The sequence below is a fragment of the Myotis brandtii genome, unplaced genomic scaffold (assembly GCF_000412655.1).
Source record: "Myotis brandtii unplaced genomic scaffold, ASM41265v1 scaffold34, whole genome shotgun sequence".
Classification (NCBI taxonomy): domain Eukaryota; kingdom Metazoa; phylum Chordata; class Mammalia; order Chiroptera; family Vespertilionidae; genus Myotis; species Myotis brandtii.
The window spans coordinates 4596781-4621027 of record NW_005363098.1 but is presented as its reverse complement, the minus strand read 5'-3'; the positions used below and the strand labels follow the sequence as shown (position 1 = coordinate 4621027).

The 24247-nt window shown below is 39.5% G+C and overlaps 1 protein-coding gene across 1 annotated transcript in view; it reads right to left on the bottom strand.

Moving 5' to 3' along the window:
* Positions 1–24247, bottom strand: part of KIAA0922 (KIAA0922 ortholog) — a gene marked incomplete at its 5' end in the record, with an annotated part of 147381 nt that overhangs the window by 20118 nt on the left and 103016 nt on the right. The window contains 15 exons of the mRNA XM_014543902.1: positions 176–324; positions 5145–5770; positions 6112–6261; positions 6871–7056; positions 7256–7442; positions 9186–9328; positions 11127–11254; positions 14295–14367; positions 15333–15442; positions 16687–16828; positions 18683–18800; positions 19850–19919; positions 21221–21391; positions 21955–22108; positions 22574–22667. Of these exons, the coding sequence (XP_014399388.1) occupies positions 176–324; positions 5145–5770; positions 6112–6261; positions 6871–7056; positions 7256–7442; positions 9186–9328; positions 11127–11254; positions 14295–14367; positions 15333–15442; positions 16687–16828; positions 18683–18800; positions 19850–19919; positions 21221–21391; positions 21955–22108; positions 22574–22667 (2501 nt within the window). The remainder of the gene's footprint in view (positions 1–175; positions 325–5144; positions 5771–6111; positions 6262–6870; positions 7057–7255; positions 7443–9185; positions 9329–11126; positions 11255–14294; positions 14368–15332; positions 15443–16686; positions 16829–18682; positions 18801–19849; positions 19920–21220; positions 21392–21954; positions 22109–22573; positions 22668–24247) is intronic.

Here is a 24247-nt window from a genome sequence, read left to right as displayed (position 1 = left end):
CTTTCTGGACACATCCAACTCACCAGTTATCAATGCAGTTCTAAATGCATGATAACCAACTTCTTTCAAATGGAGGACATAGACATGTACAGCTACAGTCATTACACAGACATCTACACTCTAAGTCTGAAAAATGGGTACTATTCTAATAGGCAAGAAAAAAGGAAGTACGGACCTCGACAGAAGGCATGTCCTGCTTCTCAGAACACACGTCTTCTTTCGACGCTTTGTGGATCTTCTTTTCTGAAGAAGACTTTGTGTCAACCTTCTTCAAAGCTTCACAATTGTCCACTTCATTCTTGACAGGCACTTGCTGGTTATTCCCTTGAATGAATAAAAATGATTCCATTTCTAGCTCATTATTTCCACTCATATTCTCCACAGTTAATTCTCTTTGCCACATCAATCTCATTTAATGACATTTAGACTTAAGGACTGGTTTTGACATCCACAGTGTTCTAGAAACTTATTTTGTTTACAAGTAAAAAAGCACTTATATTAAAAGTTCTATGAATAGTCTTTAAAGAGCTCAAGGGATAAAAGGGAGGGGCACACCATTATTCACCAAGGCAAAATTCATAAATGCCAAAAGGTACAAACAACCCAAATGTCAATGGACAGATGAACAGATAGACAAAATGTAGCATACATACAATGGAATATCATTCAGCCTTAAAAAGAGACGATTCCTTGCACAAAAATGTGAATATACTTAACACTGCTGAACTGTACACTAAAAAATGGTTAAGGTGGGAGGAAAAAAGAAATTCTGATACATGTCACAACATGAATGAACCTCGAAGACATTATGCTAAGTGAGATAAGCCAAACATAACTAGTACATGATTCTACTTGTTTGTGAAACCTAGAATCAACAAACTCATGGAGATAAAAAGTAGAATGTTGGCTACCAGGGGCTGGGAGGAGGGAATCCAGGTAGTGATTGTTTCATGGGTACAGAGTTTCTGCTTGGGATGATGAAAAAGCTCTGAAAATTGGTGATGATGATAATTGTATGACAAAGTTAATATTCTTAATATGCCACTGAGCTTTATAATTTAAAATGGTAAATTTTGTGTTATATATATTTTACCACAATTTTGTAAAAAGTTGGAGAGAGAGGGGTCAAGACTTGAGTTCTGGTCATGACTCGGGCACTAATTAGATTTATGATCAAGTCAGTCTCTTACACTGCCTGAGCTTCAGTTTCCTTATTTATAAAATGAAAATACCACCTTATCATCCTCCCCTCACTGACTGTTAGAAAGAAAACACCAGAACAGATATAAATGGGCCACCATCAAAAGCCATGTGAACATTCCAGGGCAGGTCCTTCTGCAGGGAATGCCCAACTGCCCAGTGAGCGGTGTCCAGAGACTGAGAAATAAGCGGGAGGTGGATCCTGTAGCCAAGGTTGGTGCTGATAGAAACCTCATCTGAAAACATGATTTTTCCATTTTTCTTTCAAATGACTGCCTTACTTAAAAAAAAAAAAAAAAAAGAAAAATCAAAAAAGCCATGTGAACATTCCAGGGCAGGTCCTTCTGCAGGGAATGCCCAACTGCCCAGTGAGCGGTGTCCAGAGACTGAGAAATAAGCGGGAGGTGGATCCTGTAGCCAAGGTTGGTGCTGATAGAAACCTCATCTGAAAACATGATTTTTCCATTTTTCTTTCAAATGACTGCCTTACTTAAAAAAAAAAAAAAAAGTCAAATCAACTGCAATCCTATACTAACTGGCCTCAGTCGTCTAACATGAAACATAGTATTTCAAAACCTCCTTTTTTTCTTTATCTGAGATTCCCTGATACCTTTGCAACCTGGGAAAGACTTAAATGACCACAGTGCCAACCTCACAGCAAAGCGGGCTGCAGGCTCGGGGGAGATGGCCGCCTGACCAGACACCAGCAGAGGCCCCCGCCGGCCGGCCTGCCGTGGGAGGTGGGGCAGGGCGGCTTTCTCAGAGTCGGAAATTCTGAAGCTACAAGCTAAGCTCGCTCAGAGCAAGATACATCCATTTCTTAAAATAAGTAGAAGGTAAGCATACTGTTATTTTGTTAACAAAAACTGCATAAACATTACATCGCTATAAAAATGCTGGAAAGCATGAATCCTCTACAACACGGACTGGGTGTCAGGCATGCAGAGAGGAAAAGCATGCATCCAGCACCATGAAGGAGCAGAGGAAATAGCCAGGAGCAACGGAGATCGGGTCCGAAAGGGAACAGGAAATCATAAAGACATCACTTTGGATTCTGGAAGCCGTAAGCATGAAACAGAATACAGATATTCTCTTTTAAAAAACGGTACCATTACTTTCCTCGAGTCTTAATTCATGGAAAAATGGATTTCCTTCTGTTTTCTTCAGGCCAAGAATAGCACTAAAAGTATCAGTCATCAACATTTCTTAGGAAAGATCAAATGTAATATTCAACACTAACCTTCCCCCCAACAGGGGTAAAGCAGAGACTCTTAGGAAATTAATAATGCCTTCTGTGGGGACAAGAATCAGAAAAACCAGATGAATTCTAAAAGCAACTTCTTCTTTAACTCTTTGAGAAATTCTAACATGACAATTTGCAAGAACTAAAAAATACCGTGAGTCTACATTTCATTTAAAATAATGGAGCCATGCCCTAGCTGGTTTGGCTCAGTGGATAGAGCATCAGCCTGCGGACAGAAGGGTCCCAGGTTCGATTCCAGTCAAGGGCACATGCCGGGTTGCGGGCTCAATCCCCAAAAGGGGGTGTGCAGGAGACAGCCAATCAATGATTCTCTTTCATCATTGATGTTTCTATCTCTCCCCTTCTCCCTTCTTCTCTCTGTAATCAATAAAAATATATTTTAAAAAATAATAATGGAGCCATGCCCGACCAGCGTGGCTCAGTGATTGAGTGTTGACCTATGAACCAGGAGCTCAGGGTTCAATTCTGGTCAGGGTACATGCTGGGATTGCAGGCTCAATCCCCACTGTGGGGTGTGCGGGAGGCAGCCAATCGATGATTCTCTCTCATCACTGATGTATCCCACCTCCTCTCTCTCTTCTTTCCTCTCTGAAATCAATAAAAATACATTTTAAAAATAATAATAAAATAAAATAATGGAGCCAGTCCATATTATCCTACAGCATGTTTACTTAGAGTATTACACAATTTTCTAAATTTATCTCACAAAATAAGAGTGTTTGAGCCACGAAGATAAAAAAAAAATACAAATAGAACAAGGAACAAGTAAACTCAACAAAATAACTGCTTAAAGTTTTACTATATTAAATCTAACCATATAGTATATGTGGAATAAACTGCTAGATACCCATTTTAAGCTGTTAGTATCTGCAAGTAAATGAGACTATTTTTTTTCAATTTCTGCAAATATTGGTATTTCAGAAATTTTGAAGGCATGTATCTAACTCAGTGAAAACTTACACGTTAATTTTGCGGTGTAGGGTATTATTAAATTTAAAAGTATATTACCCTTTGCATTATTATAAGCAGAAAGCAATACTATAATTGGCTAACTATTTCTCTTTTACGGTGCTGAGGCCAGCGGCAGTGTGTCTTTAGTCTTAATTCTAAATCTCTGCTATTCTGATCCTACACTTAAAAAAATAATAGTTATAAGCACTTGAAAAGAGACACATTTGAAAGATCATTTACATTACACAGGAAGCCCTACTCTTGTCACATGATCTAAAGACGCTGCAACGTGGAATAAATGTTTGGAAAACATGGGTGTTTCCCAGGCGTTTGACAGGTTGATGCCAAAAGAGCAAGTGTGTGAAAACAGCCTTGGAGAACCTGTCTCTCCCCAGTGCCACGGCCACGGCATTTCGCAGGCACGTTTATCCACACATCAGATGGACACAACAGACCACGGAAGCAGCACAAGCCCTTCAAACTCGGGTTTTAGGTTTGTGTGAAGTCAGCCCATGTCCAATATGCAAGGCCTAAGTGACACACACGAGACAAGCCCAGCCGGACTCACCCCCTGATTTCACCCTTCGCTAGCATTTTGTGGTCTGGGCCCTGGAGAGTGTCTGGGACAGAAATGGAACAGGAGGCATCCCACCGGCCCCGCCACAGAACACCCTCCGACAAGCTACGCTGCGACTTTACGGAACAATCTGGTTGAGTACACTGTCCAGAGGGTGTGCTCACATGCCAGGGGGAGAGGACACAGGGGACAGTGCTGACCCTGCCGCCAGGAGTCCACTCCAAGCATGAGCACTGTTGCCAGGGAAATGGTACAAACAGGTTGGAACGAGGTGTACCCGGAACACAGGTGCCCAAACCAGGTTCCACTTGGAGGACTCCAGCTTCCTTTCAAACTGGAGATGGAACATTTAAAATTCAGCTGGGGTTTTTTACTAAATGCATAAAGCTCATTAGAGTTAGCCAACCCATAATACTTCAGTACTTTCTCCACAGTCTCAAGGAATGAATTATGTGTAGCTGTTTCAAATAAGGTCAAAGGTAACTGATATTTCCAGATTAAAAAGAGTCAATGACCTTAACAGAAAAGTGCACCTTAACATGGTCGCCCTGGACAAGAAACATCAGCACAGGCTTTTATCCCAGAGGCCAGAGGCTTCGGTTAAAGCTCAGTGACAATTTTATATGTAGCCAGTCTCCCGAGTCTAGTTTTGCTTACATTTTCATGGACTGTATTTGCTATAGGAGGACATCTGTCTCCTTTTAACCAAGGGACACAATTAGAAAAGAACCAGGACAAGGAACATGAGATGGAAGCCGCTGTTAAATACAAAAAGTTGGTTAAGTTTTGTTCATCCAGAAACATTTTATGGGCTGATTAACTTTTGCAAACAGTCAGAGAAGCCAAGATAAAAACTAATTAGGAAAAGGTGTCCCTACCCTCCCAACAATAAAATATGATATCCACTCTCTCTAGACACAGGTACTAAAGTTACCTTCTTAGCCACGACAGTCTAAAACCTTGGCACCTTGTCCTAAACTTTTCAGCTAAGAAACTGTATGTTAACATGTATACCTTTGCTAAAACTGTGCACGTGAACGAAAAATTCAGCATCCACAATTAAAACTCAAGTCACTGGTGAGAACAAACTCCATTTAAACCAGACCAGAGACACACAGGAGAGAAAACCATCAAGGAGGAGGTAAAGATTACCGTGATTTCTCCTGGAAACTTCTGGCAAGTCTGACTGGTACTGAGGTGAGTTTCTTGGCAAATGGTTTTCAGGTAGTTTCTTCGAGGTCTTCAGAGGACCGAGTTCTCGCTCCTTGAGCTCAGCTATGTTTTCTGAAATTTTAATGTCCGTTTCCTTAGGAAACATACATGTCTGTATTCCCTCCTTCGTATGACATTCCGAAGAAGTGTTATTGACAACAATTGTGTTTTTCAGTGTGTTTTCCTCTTTATTCAGTAAGTTTTTGGGAAAGGTTAAATTCTTTTGCAGGTTGACGTTGATGCCGCTGGCGTATTTGAGGTTTGTCCAGTTCTCACCCATTATATCGGTACACACGTCCTCTTTAGCGGCAGCCAGGGAGCCGCCCAGGCTCGCCGTCTGTTTGTCCTCGGCAGCCAGGCTGGCAGTGCTGGCGACCGATGCGCTGGGTTTGTGTTTGCTGTAATAGACTGAGCACTTGTGCTTCTTCTGAGAGTGACCGTAGGTCGCTGGGCTCCTCTTTGCAGCGTTCTGCATCCTGCTCTGTGGAGTGTTGACCGGGAGGCAGCTTTTCCCTCTGCCTTTGTCAGAGGGGCCGTAGGTATCGAGAAAGTTCTTGCAATTGCTTCTGAATCGAAGAGAGGGGTAAAAACACTTAAGATAGAGCCACACGGAATAAAACACTACCTGTCTGTTTTCGAATCCACGAGGGAGGGAGGTAGCAATCAATACTGTGGGGACTGAGTTCTACCTTGCTTCTTCTCAAGCTCCGTGAGTTCAAAACACTATGTCCTTACAGGAAGTCTATCGTATAATTAAAAAAACGTGACAGCTGACACACAGGGACAAAGAAAATTTATGAAACAAAGTTGGAGTCAAAATTTATATTAAGTTAAAATAAAATTGGAAATCAGTACTATCAAAGGCGAGAAGCAGCCCCGCCCACACACACGCCACAAGAATCCTTACTTGTGCGAATGGGAGCCGATAGCCTCCATCGGACTGTTGTTCTGCGGCGAAGAGGAGCCCGCGTTTTGCCTCTGTCTTGTTTTCATGAACTCCATAAGGATGTACTGTGCTTGCTGGAAGGCTATTAAAATCACACCCAGCAGGGACAAACTGAGAAAGAAAGCAACAAGGCTCATCGTGGCATGGTTCTGACGGGCATTCAAAACACAGATTTATTCTAGAAGAGCAGTGAATGGTTGACAGATAATGTCTAAAGTCACAGCATTAAAATTCCATAAGATATGTGACATCACCATTTCTGACATTTCTTAAAGACTAAAAAAACCACCCACGTTTTTAAAAATGTGCATATTTATAAGTCTGACATTTCAATTCCATTTTAAAAGATGCTTCCAGGATAAAATCACTCTGAAAGGATCATTGTGGTTTTAAATTTCCATTGCCATGGAGCGAATAAGAGTACCATTTAGTATATCTCCCACCAGGACTGCCAATGAACATACATGGCTCACAACTGTCTATTTGGCTTGTAGGTCTTACTGTTCATTTACTGTTATTATATTAAAGCTTTCCAGTTACTACTTTCTCTACTTCATGTGGGTGAGGGTTCTTTAAATAATATAAATTCCACTCAATTCATATGCTTTGATTGCATGTAGGCAACATAACAAGTTCACGCAACTCGCCTGCATGGCTCCTCCACTCGCCTGCATGGGTCCTCCACTCAGTGAGAGGACAGTGGAAACAGTGGTCGTTTACCTGACAAAGAAGACCGTAAGCCTCCAAAATGACTCCTCCCAGCTGGGCCCTGGAACCACGTCGGCACACAAAGGCAACAGGTGATGAGGGAGGGTCACATTGAGAGTGAAGCGAAACTCTAGGTCAGCCGCAGTGACGAGAGTCAGCTCACGAATGACCCAGGAAGAGGTAAAGTCTGGAGTAAACCTGGTGACAAAAGATTCACCTTTGTAAACTTTAATTTTAGGCACAAAACATAATCATCACCGTAGCAAAATTTCTTACTTGTGCAAGATACTTATATAAAAACAACCTAAGATATTTTACCAATGAAAAAAGGCTCCCCCCACCCACTTGACATTAAAAACATCACAAAACTTAAGTGAGGTTAAAGCTCTATGCTTACACAATGCTGATATCTCGAGATGTGTTTGGGGGCAGGGAAAACTGATGGCAATCCAGCACTTCGAATCCATAGCCTTGGCAATTATACCCATTGATCTTCAGAGACGTCACAGTTATAGGAAGTGGTCCGATATTCTCAACTTTGAAGTTCTTTGTAATAGATAAAATTTGCTTGCTGTCTTTCAGTTCTAGTGAGGATGAAAAGTGATAGTTATTACATATGAACTGCAAAATTGATATAAAATAATTTATTGCAACAATGTGCACATTATTAAAATGTTTCCAAAAATCAATGTAAACTCAAAGCATGATCTCTACCTACTTTCTTGAACAGTTATAGATTTTGTTATATTATCAGAATAAAATAAAAAATATTTAGTTAAATTTTTTAAGTTAAACAATCAGCCTAGGTACCAAAAGAATAAATCTCTTTTTTGTTCTTTTACTTATTAAAGGTTAAGGTTAAAAGTTTATTCTTCTCAGAAGCCAAATCATTTGGATTTACTACTAGCTCTACACACCCTCTGCCCCTGAGACCCCACTCACACTGAACGGGGGGACCAGTTAACAGGCTGTGTGTGCTGCTCTGTAAAGCCATCATGGCTACTAGAAACACAGTTCGAAGACCCACTATGTTAAGAGGAAGTAAATTATTAAATCCTTGCAAATAAACGAGAGCACATTTTATGTTTAAAAAGGGAAGAGTCCTCTCAATTTAAAAATACTCCTATAGCCCTGGTTGGTGTGACTCGGTTGAAGGTCATCCTGTGCACCAAAAGGTCGCTGGTTTGATTCCCGGTCAGGTCAGGGCATACACCCAGGCTGCATGCTCTCTGGGGTGCATTCAGAGGCAACCAATAAATGTTTCTCTCTCTCTCCCTCCCTCTTTCTCTAAAAATCAATAAAAACACATTTTTTTAAAAATCCTATAAATTTATAACCCACAATCTAATATTTTATCTGGTTCTATAGGTTTTACATTACTCTTTAATTCTATCTCTCAAGGTCAGCTCAAAATGAATGAATGAAAAATGATGAAAAATTTTTAATGCAAATGGCTAATACATCTTTTCAAAGTCAGTGTACTTTCAGCATAGCTTTCTAAATTAAAAAAATTCCCATCAGGCATTAAACCAGTGCTATAAATTATCCAACAGTTACACTAATTAGCTTTCTCCACAGGAAACATATTGTTACACTAAAATGCTTTAAATGTGTTCCTGAAATTAAAAATGATAACAGGAAAACAAGAATTTACCAGAAACACTTTACATCTCATTTGATTTTTGTTTTAGTTCCTCAGAAAGTTCTTGAAACTAATAAAAGTAGCTTAAAAGCATTTAATTTAAATACATGCATAATTTAGAAAGTTTTAATGGAACGTTTAAGTAAATTTATAAGTCTCCTTGTTCAGTACAGTAGCCAGTAGACACATAAAGCTACTTAAAGTAAATTAAAAACATTTAAACTTGATTTTCTTAATCACACTAGCTCTATTTTAAGCACTCATCAGCCACACGTGGGAGTGGCTACTGTACTAGATGGCACAGACACAGAACACTTCTGTTACTGCAAAAAGTTCCCTTGGGTCACATGCCTTTAGTCTTCTCTCCACCATTTGTGATTTTCTAGATTAGGTAGCTGATAACCAAATTAACAGATCATACTATTTATCTTAAACATCAGACACTATGCTAGTAATTTAGCAACTGTACTTTCCCCCTCTATATCTATTACATTTAAGTTGACTATTGTTCTAATTGAGTGATATCAGCCCATTTAGGCTCAGATGTTTGCCTTATTTAATAATTTGCCTCGATACAATGAATTTACTGGAAACATTTTAAAAGAAGCTTCCAAGAGAATCCCTTTGCCGCTGGCTTTGGCACCCAGCCCCCCCCTCTGTCAGAGCGCCTCGCATGGGAACTCACGTCGCCGGCAGTCCATCAGCGTGGACTCGGGCACCTTAAATCGGAGCGAGCCTCCCGGGCCAGGCAGTCTTCCGCCCACTTTCAGCAACTCTCGCGCTCCAAATCCTTCCACGGCAATCATGTCGATAACAGTCAAGTTATTCCTTTAAGGGAAAGGAGATACACATAAAAGGCATTACAATAGAGTCACCTGTACTTAAATATTCCTAGTTAGCAAAAACATTTTTCCTGTTTTGAGAAAGAAAATCCATTTAAATAGTGTGGCCTCTCCTGACAAGCACAGAACAGAACAAGTGGAATACAGCAAGAAGGAGTGAATGATCATGATCCCTCTTCAATGTCAGCCAAGTACATAAACCCATGTATTTCTAATAACCAGCCACCAGGGTGGTGATCCGACCTCCAAGAGAAAACAAACAAACAATGAAGTAAATTAGGAGGCCACAGAGAAACACTAACAAACACAGACAAATGCATAAAAATTATTCACATGGTGAATTAAGGCGTTTTCACAGTATTTGTGACTATGAGAAATTCTGCCTTAGGAATAATTCTCGAAGTAAAACCCTACTGTTTATTCTGAACTGAAGATTTAAAATATTATCCCACAAATAACATATATCTACTCAAGTTCTTATTAAACAGTAATTCAGACTAGTTTTTGCTTTTTCATTAACTGAAATTATGATTCCTAGGATGAAAAAGTGAAGTGGAAATGATGGTTAAATAATGCAGACTGACCGAAAGCCAGTCATCATGAATGTAAACACTATAGAAACAGAGAAAGAATTAATTTCTCATTATGCAAAATACAGTTATCGTCACATCTTTATTAAGTGATATTAGGTGATTGGTATTGTTTACAGAAAAATACTGTGTATCAAAACAGAAACCACTAAAAATAAATTAACTACTATAAAAAAATTTAGGTTTTCTTTCAGAGTCTGGGATAGTTTCATCTGGCATGAGGTGAAGTTTATATCTATACTTCCTACAACCTTAATTCTTCAAAAGAAAATGGGTTTAAAATGAAACACACCATCATCAAAGCATGAGGAGTCTTAGTTAAAATGCTTAAAAGAACGTTTAGTCCATTTTCTGTTTAGTAGCATTCACTTGCAGAAGAACAAATACATACAATATACAACATACTAAATAGATTCCAGAATAAGAAAGTTGTTGCCAGCTGATCTGACACTAGAAAAGCTTAAAAAAAATAACTAAAATGTCATTTATTAAAAATTAAATTTGTGCTAGACTTCTTGCCAATGCAGAGAAGTCTAGATCTGCATTTACTGTCAATTTTTGAAAGAAGACTCTCAATAAAGACTACCTAAAGATGAAAAATAATTAAGAGTGGAAAACATTTAGCTGCTTAAATCAGCTAGCAATATAACACTTGTTTAAAAGGAAGGGGAAAAAAGCAGAAAGAGCCAATGGGCTCAAATAAGCACTTGCCCTTCGAGGCTACAGAGAATTCCAGAAGCAAGACAGACAGAAATGAGAGTGATGTACATCCAAACACTGTGGAATGAAAAAGCATACAGCAGTTTTTTAATTATTCTTCTGAGCTAAGACAGGGAAGTAAACGCCTGTATGTGTGCTGTGTGTATGCATTTGTATGTATTCTTGTGTTCTGCCCTTTGTGACAGAAGTCAATGAGACGCTGAGTGAAATGTGCTTCCCCTCATGGATGGAGGGACCCACACTCCCTACTGTACAGGGAGGAAATTGAAGCACAGATTAAGTGTGGAGCCTCAGGTCGCCTCTCTTCTCAGACACTGCCTCTTGCTAACATGCAACACAGCCTTGCCACTGAAGGCCCGACTAAGACGTACATGTTAGCACGTAGCTAAAGAGATCATGTGTTCCTGAGAGAAAAAATTCAGACAGACGAGCCAATGATCAAAAAACTCCCCAGGACGAGGGGGCCACACCTACCGAATTAGAATGAGTGAGGTAACTTTTCCATAGTCAGCTGGCGTGAAAACTACACCGACCCTTTTCTTTGCCAAAGGCTGCAAATGGAAGTGGAGGCTGCCAAACCTGGATCCCTCAGAATGCATACCCTGCAAATTCAATAAGTGCAATTCAACAATTCCTGTAAAGCAAGCTTCTGTCTTCATTATGTGCATTTTAGAGCATGAACATGATTGCTTTTCTTTTAATTCCCAGATGTGACCACCCTAATCAACCTGTCGAACTTGTTTATCCTGAGAGTTCACACCAATAAACAGTTCCCAAACCACAGCTGAGAAGTACTGGCGGTGGCTGCAGGACAACCCACACGGATGCTGGAAAGGGGACTTGTTTCCTGGCTTGGAGAGGAATGGGGGCTAGAAGCCTTCAATGTAAAGATGTGTTGAGTGGAAAACATCACTTAGAAAACAGACCCAACAGCCTCTACTTGAACACTAGAAGGATCTGAGCAAACCATCCACCCACTGCTGCCTAACCCCAAATTCTCTTTCATATTGAATTTAAGTTTGTATAGAGACCATCTTTATTATATTTAGTCTCTCCACTCTGAAGACCTTCATTTATGCACATTCTCCTTTATTCTAAGATTTTTATCTCTTTCTGGATAAATCTTGTGGTCTAAATTTAATATTCAAGATTTAGTTCTTTATCATTTTCCCTCTTTACACATTTTTTTAACTCCTCACTAAAAACAATTGATTTCTAAGAGCTATAATCACATAATCTGCATAGTAATATTTCTCTTTTTCATGTTTCTAATTTTTAAATTTGTCTTATCCTTCAATTGTTGCTAGCATTTCCTATGCTATCTGAAAGAAGAAATATTGATGGCATTTGATTCATTTTCATTAGAATTGTAAGCTTCATGAAGGGAGAAATCCTGCTTTATACATACAATAGGAATATTGAATAAGAAGCTGCTGATGTGCCCAGCCAGAGTGGTTCAGTGGTTGAGCGTCGACCCAGGAACCAGGAGATCACAGTTTGATTCCTGGTCAGGGCCCATGCCAGAGGTTGTGGGCTTGATCCCCAGTAGGGGGCATGCAGAAGGCAGCCAATCAATGATTCTCTCTCATCATTGATGTTTCTCTCTCTTTCCCTCTCCCTTCCTCCTTCTGAAAGTCAATAAAAGTAAGATTTTTTTTTAAAAAGCTGCTGATGTTTAGTATTAAAGTATAATAATAACAGCACCATTTATTAAATGTTACTTATATGCCAGATGCTGGGATGCAATAAGCTTTATAAAATGCTGAGCATTCCATAAACCTTACTGATTCTTCAAACATTTATATTATGAGGGAGAGAGATGAGGCTCAGAGAGGTTAAATAATTTGCCAGGGTCCCACAGCAAGAACATGGAAGAATCTGGATTCAGAACCTTGCGTGTCCAACTCCACATGGTCTTAACCAAAGCAATTACATCTCTAAAAGCAAACCCACACAATTAAAATACAGGCCCCTTTCTTTACATCACAAAGAATTCTAATAAAAATTAAAATTTTTAAGTGTCTCAAAGGCATAGACACTGACTATTCTTTTTGTGAATGTAATAATTCCCTTTATCACAAAAGGTGTCTATTTTTAGGGGAGGAATCTTCAACGAGAGATTAAAAACTTTTTCCAAGGAGTTATACCAATCTGAATAGAATACTTCTACGTAAAAGGATTGGCATTATTTCTGGAATTTCTAATTACATTTGATTCAATTCTAGTGGGGCAAACTATCTCTTGGTATTTGGACTAATTTACCTTGAACAGCCCAGGGAGACTGCTTGGGACAGAGCGGGACAGGCTCACTAAAAAAAAACAAGACCACGCCGCCTAGACCACTGACAAAGAGGGAGGAGCATCTATTGTTAGGTTGCTTCCTACGGCAAATAAGTCTCCATTCAAAATCTACTTAAAAACGCACTCTGATTGGTTTAATTTTAACTTAGTTGGAGTTCTCTGTGGTCTCCCTCTTCCTGTTATTCAAGTTACTCTAGAGCAGCGGTTCTCAACCTGTGGGTCGCAACCCCTTTGGTGGTCGAACGACCCTTTCACAGGGGTCACCTAAGACCATCCTACATATCGGATATTTACATTATGATTCATAACAGTAGCAACATTACAGTTATGAAGTAGCAACGAAAATAATTTTATGGTTGGGTCACAACATGAGGAACTGTATTTAAAGGGCCAGAAGGTTGAGAACCACTGCTCTAGAGCTAACTGTATCTTTGGAGAGTTAAGTGAGGAGAAAGAAGAAAATGCCCAAGGAAGTTAAATATGTGTATTAGAAATACACAGGGTGTCCCCCCAAAAAATGTAAGCACACTTTTAATGGCTGATAGCTCAATTTTGAAAACGAAATGTATCTTAATAAACACTGCCTTTGTAATCATTCAAAGTGTGTATATACATTTTGGGGGACACATGTAGTTGTATACCTACGTGTGTTTACATGTATATGCATGTGTGTTTTTAACAGGGGCTCCACTTTTGAGTGGATCCACACACACAGAATGCCTGTAAGGAAAACAGCGATATACAAAGAGCCACGGAATGAACACTAAGGCAAGGCTGCCAAGAACCCCGTCAAACAACATCCTCGCCCCATGACATGTTTCTTCCTGCTCCAAAGTGTTGACGCGAGACCTCCTGAGCCCCCAGGCTTGGGAATTCCAGAGTCACCCTAACTCACAGATGAGGTGACTGTCACAGGAACTGAGTGGCTTTCGAAACACATGAAGCCAGTTCAGCAAGAGAAGATCCTTTTTTGATGTATTTGTTTTTATCTCCTCTTGCCCTAAAAAGAATTTGATGGCGCCAAGGAATCTTAAGAGAATTATAGTTCCGGGGTCTCAAATTTTATGGTCTTCTACATAGGCCTGATTTCAATCGCTATTTCTTCACTCACGTGAATCCAAATCATCAAATTAAAACGATCTATGGGCTAACAGGATCCACGGGCTCCTGTTGCATTCATTAATTGGGAAAATCTGCTCTATATACCAAATGCCTGGAATATAAAAATGAGAGCGCCACATATATTACAGAAAGACACTTGAAACATGAATCAGCGAGGCCCATATGCTATGTGTCTAGTGTGTAAGCATTCTTTTTTTCTGTTTAAAGACGACACCCTACCCGGGAAGGGCAAGCTTTGGTGAGCTGGAATTCGCCAGTTGTGAAATTAATCGTCTGCATGTCGGCGCCAAACCTATAAAGAAAAAAAATGTTTAAAATAGCATTTAAGTTGCCAATAAAGAATAAAATGTGTGTGCACACACACATATATTTTATATGTGTGAGCACATGTACTTGCACATAAACTACTCTGTCCCAGCCCCCACACCGTGCCTGGCACATGGTAAGTGTCCAATGATGTGGGCAGCACGGATGGGAATGTAAAGAAGAATATGGTGACAATGACAAAAGCTCAACCTGTGAAACAATTTTTTTTCTCTGAATGGTTCCTAACTATGGAACCTGACAGGAAGGGACTCTGAGCCAAGGGTCATTTCATCTCCTGGTTCAATGTCCCGTGGACATTTGGCAATGTCTAGAAATATTTTTGGTGTCACAGCTGGGGAGGTCCAACTGGCATCTATGGGGTAGAAGTCAGAGATGCTGCTAAACAGCATTCGAAGCACAGGCCAGCCCTCCCCCTGCCCCCGACAGAGAATCATCGGGTCCAAAATGTCAATAGTGCTGAAGTTGAAAACCTTAGGATGAGGGTAGGTCCTACTGAACCCAAAGGAAGAAACACTCTAAGCAAAACTGTGATTGTGCGAAAATAAGATGTAACAGACATGAACTAACAGTATCCTCATCGTGCCCTGTTTAACTGCACTAGATTAAAATATACCAAAACACTAAACTCATGTCTTATGTGCGCCAGATTCTAGGAGTACTTGTGAAAAATTCATGATTGCCAAGGTTCCCTAACCAGGAAAAGTATAGTCTGCAGGGAAATGGACTTGATGTAGTAACCCTGAAAATGCCACATAACAGACAGAATTGGTCATTGCCAACAGGTTATATGCACCAAGGGGCTGGGTGCCCAAGGTGCACGGGGTAATACTGCGTGCACCCACATGTAGAGTCCAGGTGGAAAGCAGGAAGGACTTGAAATAATTCCGAGTCTGAACGGTGTTTCCCAAACCACCCATCAGAAAGTCTTACCATTTGTGGAGCAGACGCACGGCAGCCTCGGGCTTAGGATACAAGGAGAGAGGCAGCAGCTGCAAGGACACCGGCAGAGAGGAAGGGTTCTGCACCACGAAGTACTTCACCTGGACACGGGAAAGGAAAATGAGCACCGGGGGAGGACCCAGCACCACCCCTGCAATATTCCTGCGAAGAGCTGCATGACCTGAATGTAGTCACGAGGAGCCACCACACAGATCAAATTGAGGGACATTCTAGGAAATAAATGGCCCCCACACTTCAAAAATGCCTATGCCATGAAAGACAAAGAAAGGCTGAGGAAGGTTACAGGACAGGAGAAAGACTTGACCATGCAATGCAAGATCCTGAATTGGATCCTGAACCAAGGGGGAAAAATGGCTATAAAGTATGTCGCTGGGATGACTAGACATTTTTGAATATAGACTGAACATTAGATATGTTACACTTTCTAATTCTGATAAGTATACTCTGGTATTTAAGATGCACCTGCTCTTAGGAACTTTACACTGACATAATCAGAGGGAAGGGGTATAACGTGTGACACTCAAATGGCTCATAAAAATATATGTGTGGGTGGACAGAGAAGGGCAATGACAAAGTAGGAGTGGCAAACATTAAATATGGATTGAGTCTTTGTGAAGGGCAATTGGACGTTCTTGGATTTACTCTTGAAATTGTTCTCTATGTTAAAATTATTTCAAATTTAAAAATTTTAAAAGTAGTCTTAGAATGTCATCCCTAAGGAACCCAGTGAGTGTCTGGTGAAGTCTAAATTATCACTCAGATCATATGTGAGATGTGTCTTTGGCAATGAGGCTTGTGAGATGGAGTGCAAGCCTGCTGGTGTCACTTCTCTCGCTTTGCCCGGGTCACCCTTGTCAATGGGACACACACCCAGGAAGGAAGCACACACACAGGATGGAGAGTGGACAGGCAGAATGAGCCCGGGCTGCTGATGGCATCACAGGGCCGCTTCAGCAGCTCTGGACTTCTTCCCCAGGAGCTCCTCGTTATGAAACAAACTAACGCCTATTTAAGTGAATGTTAGTCTGAATTTTCTGTTTATTGCAGTTGAAGACTTTCTAAACTGAAAAGATTTTTGAGTTGGACACAAACTTCATAAAATGTATTTGTTCTATGCACTTCAGCCTGTTTAGAGTCTTATTCCTTCTTTTGATCTTCTGATACCTCCCTACTAAGCATCACGTGGCATATTTGTGTCATTTAAAGTGAATTTAAGTTAATTTTGTTCCTGAAACAATGTTCTCAAGGTGGAAAGACTCGTGTAACTTAAAAACCCGAGATGGGGTGTCACTGACAAAGAGGTTAGAAGACACAGGCTCCTCACCACGCTGTTCCTAAGGGCAGTTGCGCTGAAGTTCAACACGAGGGCCGGCTCTGTGACCAAACGAGGCAGAAAGAAAACAAAGGATTCTGACTCCTTGGATTTCTTCAAGGGGGCAAACCGCGTCATTCCTAAAACATTCCTCCTGTGTAATTCATACAGAAAGGCAATATTATAAGAAATAATTTTGACACAAAAGAGAGGAAATCATTAGATATATCATTCCTACTTGAAGGAACAAGCAAGGGGTCTTGGGAAAAAACAGCTTATTCTGGGTCTGGGGAAGAGTAAGCACAAGATGATTCTGGAACAGCCTGTGTTACTAGAAAGCAAGGAAGGTTAAAAAATAATGGGAGCCCTGGCCAGTGTGGGTAGTTGGTTGGAGCATCATCCTGTACACTGAACGGTTGCAGGTTCAATTCTGGGTCAGGGCACATACCAGGTTCAATCCCCAGTGGGGACATTCACAGAAGGTAACCAATCGATGTTCTCTTTCACATCAGTGTTTCTCTTTCACTCTCTTTATACTTCCCCCTACACCCCCCTTCTCCTCTCTCTAAAATCTGTAAGTATATCCTCAGGTGAGGATTTTTTAAAAAAATGATGAGGACATGTCAAAGAAACCCACAAACTAGCCTGAAGGGGTTCCCATCAGCCAAATCTGGGACAAATTAGCATAAGAAATAACAATGATGCCTAGCCAGTGTGGCCCAGTGGTTGAGTGTGGACCTATGAACCAGAAAGTCACAGTTCAATTCTAGGTCAGGGCACATGCCTGGGTTGCGTCTTAATCCCCATTAGGGGGGCATGCAGGAGGCAACCAATTGATGATTCTCTCTCATCATTGATGTTTCTCTCTCTCTCTCCCTCTCCCTTCCTCTCTGAAATCAATAAAATATATTATACATATTAAAATAATAATAATGATAATAATGATCAAAGAATCCATAGTGATGCTCAATAAGAATATAAAAATGAAGAAGATATTTAGAAACATCACCATTTTGTGGCCATTAACTAATAACTGATCAGGACAAGGATTATCAATGAATGCTAAAAGCATGGGTGAAACATTCTTAGGGAACAGTAAATTTATATGATCTCAAATGATCATACATGTATTTATTAACTGCAAAAGGAAATATATATCAACAATGGAGAAAGATCTGTCACATCTACAAAGGAGAGAGTCAAATGACTCAACTTAGCAATGTCAGTAATGGACAAATTGGTGTCCTTCCTGAGGTGACGAAATGATAAGGACACAAGACCAACCAAGTACTTAGCACTCTTCCCAAAAATGCCTAACATGAATGTAAACTTGCGAAAGTAATAAAAAAAATCCAAAGTGTTGAACATTCTATAAGATAACTTGCGGGGACTCTTAAAATGTGAACATTATGAAAGTTGAAGAAAGGTGGAGACACTGTTCCAAAGAAAATTAAGGAAACAGACAACCCAATGCAATGCATGATCCTTGAATAGATCCCGGACTTTAAAAAAGGAAAAGGAAAAAGACAGCTATAACAGGTATTTGTGGGTGAACTAGGGAAATCAGAATAGAGACTGAGTATTAGATGGTATAATTGGATCAATGTTAAGTTTGTTGGGTATGTAATGGCAGTGTAGTAATATGTACCAGAATATTCACCTTAGGAAAGAAAGTATTTCCTAATAAAGTATTGAGGGTTGAAGTATCATGATATCTACAGCTTAAAAAGGTGTACATGTTTGTGTGCACATGAACACAGTTACAGATGTAGGGAGGGAAATAAAGCAACTGTAAGATGTGAACCACGGTTGACTCTAAATGCAATACTGTATTTGAGTAGTCACTGCACTATTCTTTCAACTTTCCTGAGGTTTGAAATTTGTCAAAATAAAAAGCTAGAGAGAAATATCCATTACTAAAAATTCAGTGCTGCAAGCTCAACAAAGTAGCATGTAATTGTGTCTCCTTTATGCTGAGTAAAGGAAATGAAGAAAGGGGAAGACCTACTTGCAGACGTCACTGTTTTTAAATTTCTTCCATCTTTCATACAATTTATTTGCAAGTTCAAAATCCACATCCCAGGTAGACTGATCCAGAGAAAGGCTCCCTTCCCAATGAGGATTTTCTAAAAGTGAGATCAGATGCAATGTTTACATTTACAGACAACACAATGCAACTAGTAAATACTGACAAGGCTATTGTTAAACTCAAACTGACAGGAGTGTCGAGTCGATGTATGCTCTTTCCTCTGACTGCTTTATTGAAAGTCCCTCTGATTCAATGGCAAATGATAATATATCAAATCAAACAAACATGTATAAAACAAAACTAAACTGAATTATGTAAAGGTAGTAACAGAAAAAACACATGGCTCATGAATACAGCCTGAAACAAGTTGAAATTACACACGGAACATTTTTAATAGCTTTAAATCTAAAACACTAAATGTATCCGTGTAAATGCCAGTGATCACTGAAGTCTTTCGGGTTACTATGTAGAATGCTGATGAACAAATCCTCAAAAGAGGGCAGAGACCAAGGGCTCAGCCTAGAGAAAGGTGTATATTTATATTTATATTTATATTTATAAACTGGTCACTTATTCAGCTTGCCCTCTCTATTTATTCTGTCTTGTCTGTGCTAAAGAGCGTATCAGAGTGAACAAGTGAGAATTTCCCCAAAGAAACCTCTGGACTGTAATCCTCTCCTTAGATTGGACATTTCAATAAATCAAAAGGCAGGAACAAAACTAGGAACAGCTTCCACATCAACCCCATGGCCTTCAGTCTCACACAACGACTAGCACCCCCATAAGATGTTTATGCTCCTGTAGCTAAAGTCTTCAAAGGCAAGTCCAAATTACTTTTAATAACTTCTAGTCAACTCTTTGTTCAAAAGAACCGGAATTCGAAATCTTCCCATTTTTCCTGATAGCAAGGTTGCTAGGATGATCAAATAATGTGTTGGAAAAAATCCACAAGGACCTCAGGATGTTTCTGGAGGATTCCTAACAATGTCATGCCATTCTGTTAGGGATCATGCTCTTTAAGAATAGAATATGATGCAATTCCGTTCACAGGACTGATTATCCCATCTACCAATGTTAATTTTCCTCCCTACTTCCCACCCAACCCCCAACTAGAGTTCTACAGAAAGCTCAGGGCAAAATACTTACCTGCTTTTGATTTTCCCATGAAATAATGCATGCCACAATGTGCTATCACTTCAAAACCCAGACTCCCTTCCTAGATTGAAAAGTAATATATGAATAACTTAAAACACAGCACTACACATAAAAATCCTAATGCACTCAAATGCAAAGCAGACATTGGCCTCCACCTCAGTGAACTTCCATTTAACCAGAAGCTAAACCACCAGAAAGTGATTTCTTGGTTCCCTGTAACCCTCAAATGAGAGGTCTGCACTGCCTCTCACAGGGAGGATTCTGTTCAGTAATCATAGTGACAACCACTGGGCCCAAAAGACACCAAGCTGCCTTCAGAATTGAAGATGAAATTAGTGTTAGAACATTCTTAGTAGGTTTTTTGAAAACTGTACTGGAATCCTCTGAGAAACAGTAAAAAAAAAAAAAAAAAAGGTAACTCCTAAGCTACTCAGGACATTCAAATTAGTGTCCCATTTCCTAGACGTAAGGAAAGCATACACTTGGTACTCCCACCCATACCTGACACCTGCCTGCTCCCTCCCACAGTCCTCTCCTTATAAACATCTCTTGATTAAAAAAAATAATAAAATTTCTAAGAAATCTTCCCTACTCAAAATATGGACAAATGGAATTAACTTTACATTTTGTTTAGTTTTCAGAAGTCCTACTGTTAGGCTCATAGCTGAACATGAGGCATTTCTATCTATAAAACACCAATGCTAATAAGTGAGAAAAATCATAAAGATGATTGCATGAATGTCTCATAAAAATTAGAACCCAGAGTTGTACAGAATAGCTTGGATCAAAAAGAAGCAATAACAGTAACTAAATGAAAGGAAAGAAATATTAAGGAAAAAAATGAGACATGTTTAAGATAAGACCTAAATTAAATACCATTTCCTCAGATTTTATAAAGCATTTTCTTCCTTGCCAGCCCTTTCAGGCTTTAGATTTGGTCCACTGAAGACATTCAAGGATTATGAGCAGCTGAGAGTCACTTACCAGAGGTCCAAATAAAGCATTTAAACATCTTATTTATCTCAATTGCAAGTATGTGTTCAGAGCTCAATTGTGTTTTCTATAGCAAGCACACATTCCTTGCTCTACAAATTTTGGAAATAAATGAAAAATGAAATCAACCTACTTGTGATGTTTTATTTCACTCAAGAACCTCAAATTTCTTTATGAAAAATTGTAACTCCAAATAAAGATTTCTACATCTAAAAAATTCACCATCTATGATTGGTCTGGTAATATATATCCTTAAAGAGTCTTAAAGAACATGAGCTTAAGTTAGTCAATAAAACCAAGCACTACAACTTAATAGAAATAATAATTATGACAAAAATTATAATACATATATAGTTTCATGAACGATACCTTGGTTGGTGCAGAGTAAATCTGTAGAGGTATAGCAAACATAGCACCTATGTTTGTAGTCAAAAATACATTGGTGAATAGATTTATGGCAATGTTTTTAACAGCAACTTTCAAAGAAAATATATTCCAACAGCCTGGAGGTAGAAATAAAGGGCCAGTGAAATTCAGAATCTAAAGACAAAAAAAAAAGAAGCAAGAGAAATTACTTTCCTAACACTAATGATGATTAAAATCATTATAAAGTATAATACTAAAATTCTATACTTTGAGAAATATAATTTTACTCAATTATTTCCAGGTCAAAAATTGAACTATTTGTATATAAATGATAGGCTTCAAATAATGTTTAAAATGCAACTGTTTGTAAATTTCACAAAAGTAACTGTATAATTTTCATAGGTGGTATTTTGCAAAAACCTACTCTTTTATTATGAACTGGGCTTATTTTTACCAAATACAATCTTTTTAGTATAAATTATATATAATAAAATGTTTTAATAATGGTAAGAGCAAATATCTCTAAGGATATACCCTGGTCCCTTTGAGGTCCTTGAACAATAGTTTAGAAAAGAGAGAGATCAATCCTAAAAGTAATTCTGAAAACTTCAAAAGAAAAATACTTGCTTTAAAATTGGTAAGTATTAACTTTTGTAAATATTCATTTCATAGTATCTAACCGTAAACAAAGCTTGAAATAAAATAGGCTAAAACCTGGATGAAAATACCATGTGTACCTTCAAAAAGTGCTTGGCCTCCTTGGAGACAAACACATCGTTTAATACGACACTGCGGTCAAAATGGTTGAGGTACCACATTGTCCAAACTCCCGAAGTGTTCTCATGGGTCTCCAGGTGAAACTGGGCCGCAGAAGAGTCCATTCTAAAGTACCTGTGAACACAGCACATGCATGCTCTCAGCCCCGAGAGTAGGACAACTGCCGGCATTCGAAGGAGCCTCAATCACAAAAAGAGCAGCATCACAGAATGTCAGAGAATGGATGTTAGCACTGGGAACGACCGCACAGGTCACTTCAGCCTTCATTCCCACCAGCAGAGCATCTGAAGGACAGAGGCCGCCAGGCAAAACCAGGACCAGGTGTAGGCGAGAAACACGGCGGGAGGGTTTCTCCTCCCACACCTGGCTGCCTGGCCCAGAGCCGATTTCATGAACTGAATCATTCACCTTCCTCTTTCCCATTCTGCAAACAACCCCTGTCTCTGGCTGTCAGCGGTGTGAATGCAAGGAACGCAGCCCAGGGAACCATACTAGCCCTAGTTATATTTTTTAATCATTTCTGAACAAACACTCACACACAAAACCCATACGACTTCAGGGAACGTGGGGTTGACCTACCCTGGGACCACCGGAGAGGAGAGGCATGCTGTTAGTGTCGGAGTGTTTTTTGTCTTCTTCATGACTTCTTTCACGGCACTATCACACGATGGAACTGTTTTGAGGTAAAAGAAGTAAGTGTCAAGTATAATATCTTTTATTTCACTACGCCTAAACAAAAACAAGATGTGTGTGTTATTTATAACCTAATTATTCCACTGTTTTTGTCTCCATTAAAATCACGCATGAGACATAAATGGGAAAATCCTTTCTCAAACCTTATCTTCTTTCCTGGCTTGCTGTCAATGATCTCAAACAGGGTTTCTGCCACCCCAATGTACCCCTCCTTTTATAAACCAACCTCTCACTTCTTTGGGGGGAAAAAGAGTCAATGCACTAAGGCTTTCTTTTAATAAAGATCTGCCTTCACCAAAAGTAAGAGGGAAGCCCGCATGCCTGCCAGAGATGACAGAGGTGACGGCTGAAGCCCAGCTGGGCGGGGTGAGAGGAGCGTGTGGAGGCAAGAGCAGGACAGAAATACAGCCTTAACGATAAGGCGGAGCCTCTCAGAGGCAGTGGGGATGCGTTTCAGACACTGCTGCTTTATCCAAGCAACAAGCTGCCCTTGAGCTGGGCCATACTATTCATTAAATCACTGGGATTGAAATCTTAACTCTAATAAAGGGTGTCCCAAAATTCACGCAAGAAGTAATTTTGATAGAAAACACAGGTTTATAATTAAAAATTGTACATTCTTTATTGACTCATAAAGTAAACAGTATAGGGTTATGTATGAATAGCATATCGGGTAAACTGGATTATCATGTCGCGATAGCAAGCACCATTAACTGTTATTGCCTGAGCAGCCGCATTTTCGAAGAAGAATGGTCCGATGATGCCTCCAGCCCAAAATCCGCACCAAACAGTGACACGTTGTGGATGCATTTGTTTCTCAACAATAACTCGTGGATTTTCTGAACCCCAAATGTGACAATTTTGTCGATTAACCAAGTCATCAAGATAAAAATGAGAAAAAAAAAAAAGATAAAAATGAGCCTCATCGAAATTCAGACACATTTATGCAAAAACGGTCATGGAAAATTTCAACAAAAGAGTGCGTATGTGCCAGCAAAGCCGTGGAGGCCATTTACCCGATATGCTACTCCATACATAACCCTATACTGTATACTTTATGAATCAATAAAAAATTTACAATTTTTAATTATAAACCTGTTTTCTATCAAAATTACTTCTTGCGTGAATTTTGGGACACCCTTTACAAATACTCAACTGGTTTCTTTTTAAGCTATATGTATGATAAGAAAAATTACAACATGAATAAAGATGTGAAAATTAAATCTACTTTTCCCTCCTGACTTCCCAATTATCTCAGAGGAACAGCTGCTAACAGATTCATGAGCATCCTTCCAGTTTTTCTATTTCGTATACAAGTGCATGGATACCCTTAAAGACCCAAATGTACACATGCCGCCTGCATTGCATGTCCACGTATGCTTTTCAATAGCCGCAGAGTATACCCCGTGGATGAACTACAGTTTAACCAGGCTCCTATCACGGATGTCTATGTTAGTTCTGTTGTCACAAACAATGCACATTCTGTAGGCAGAGCTTTGAATATAACCTATCCGTAGATAAGTTCCTAGAAGTAGAATTAAGGACTGAAGAATATATACG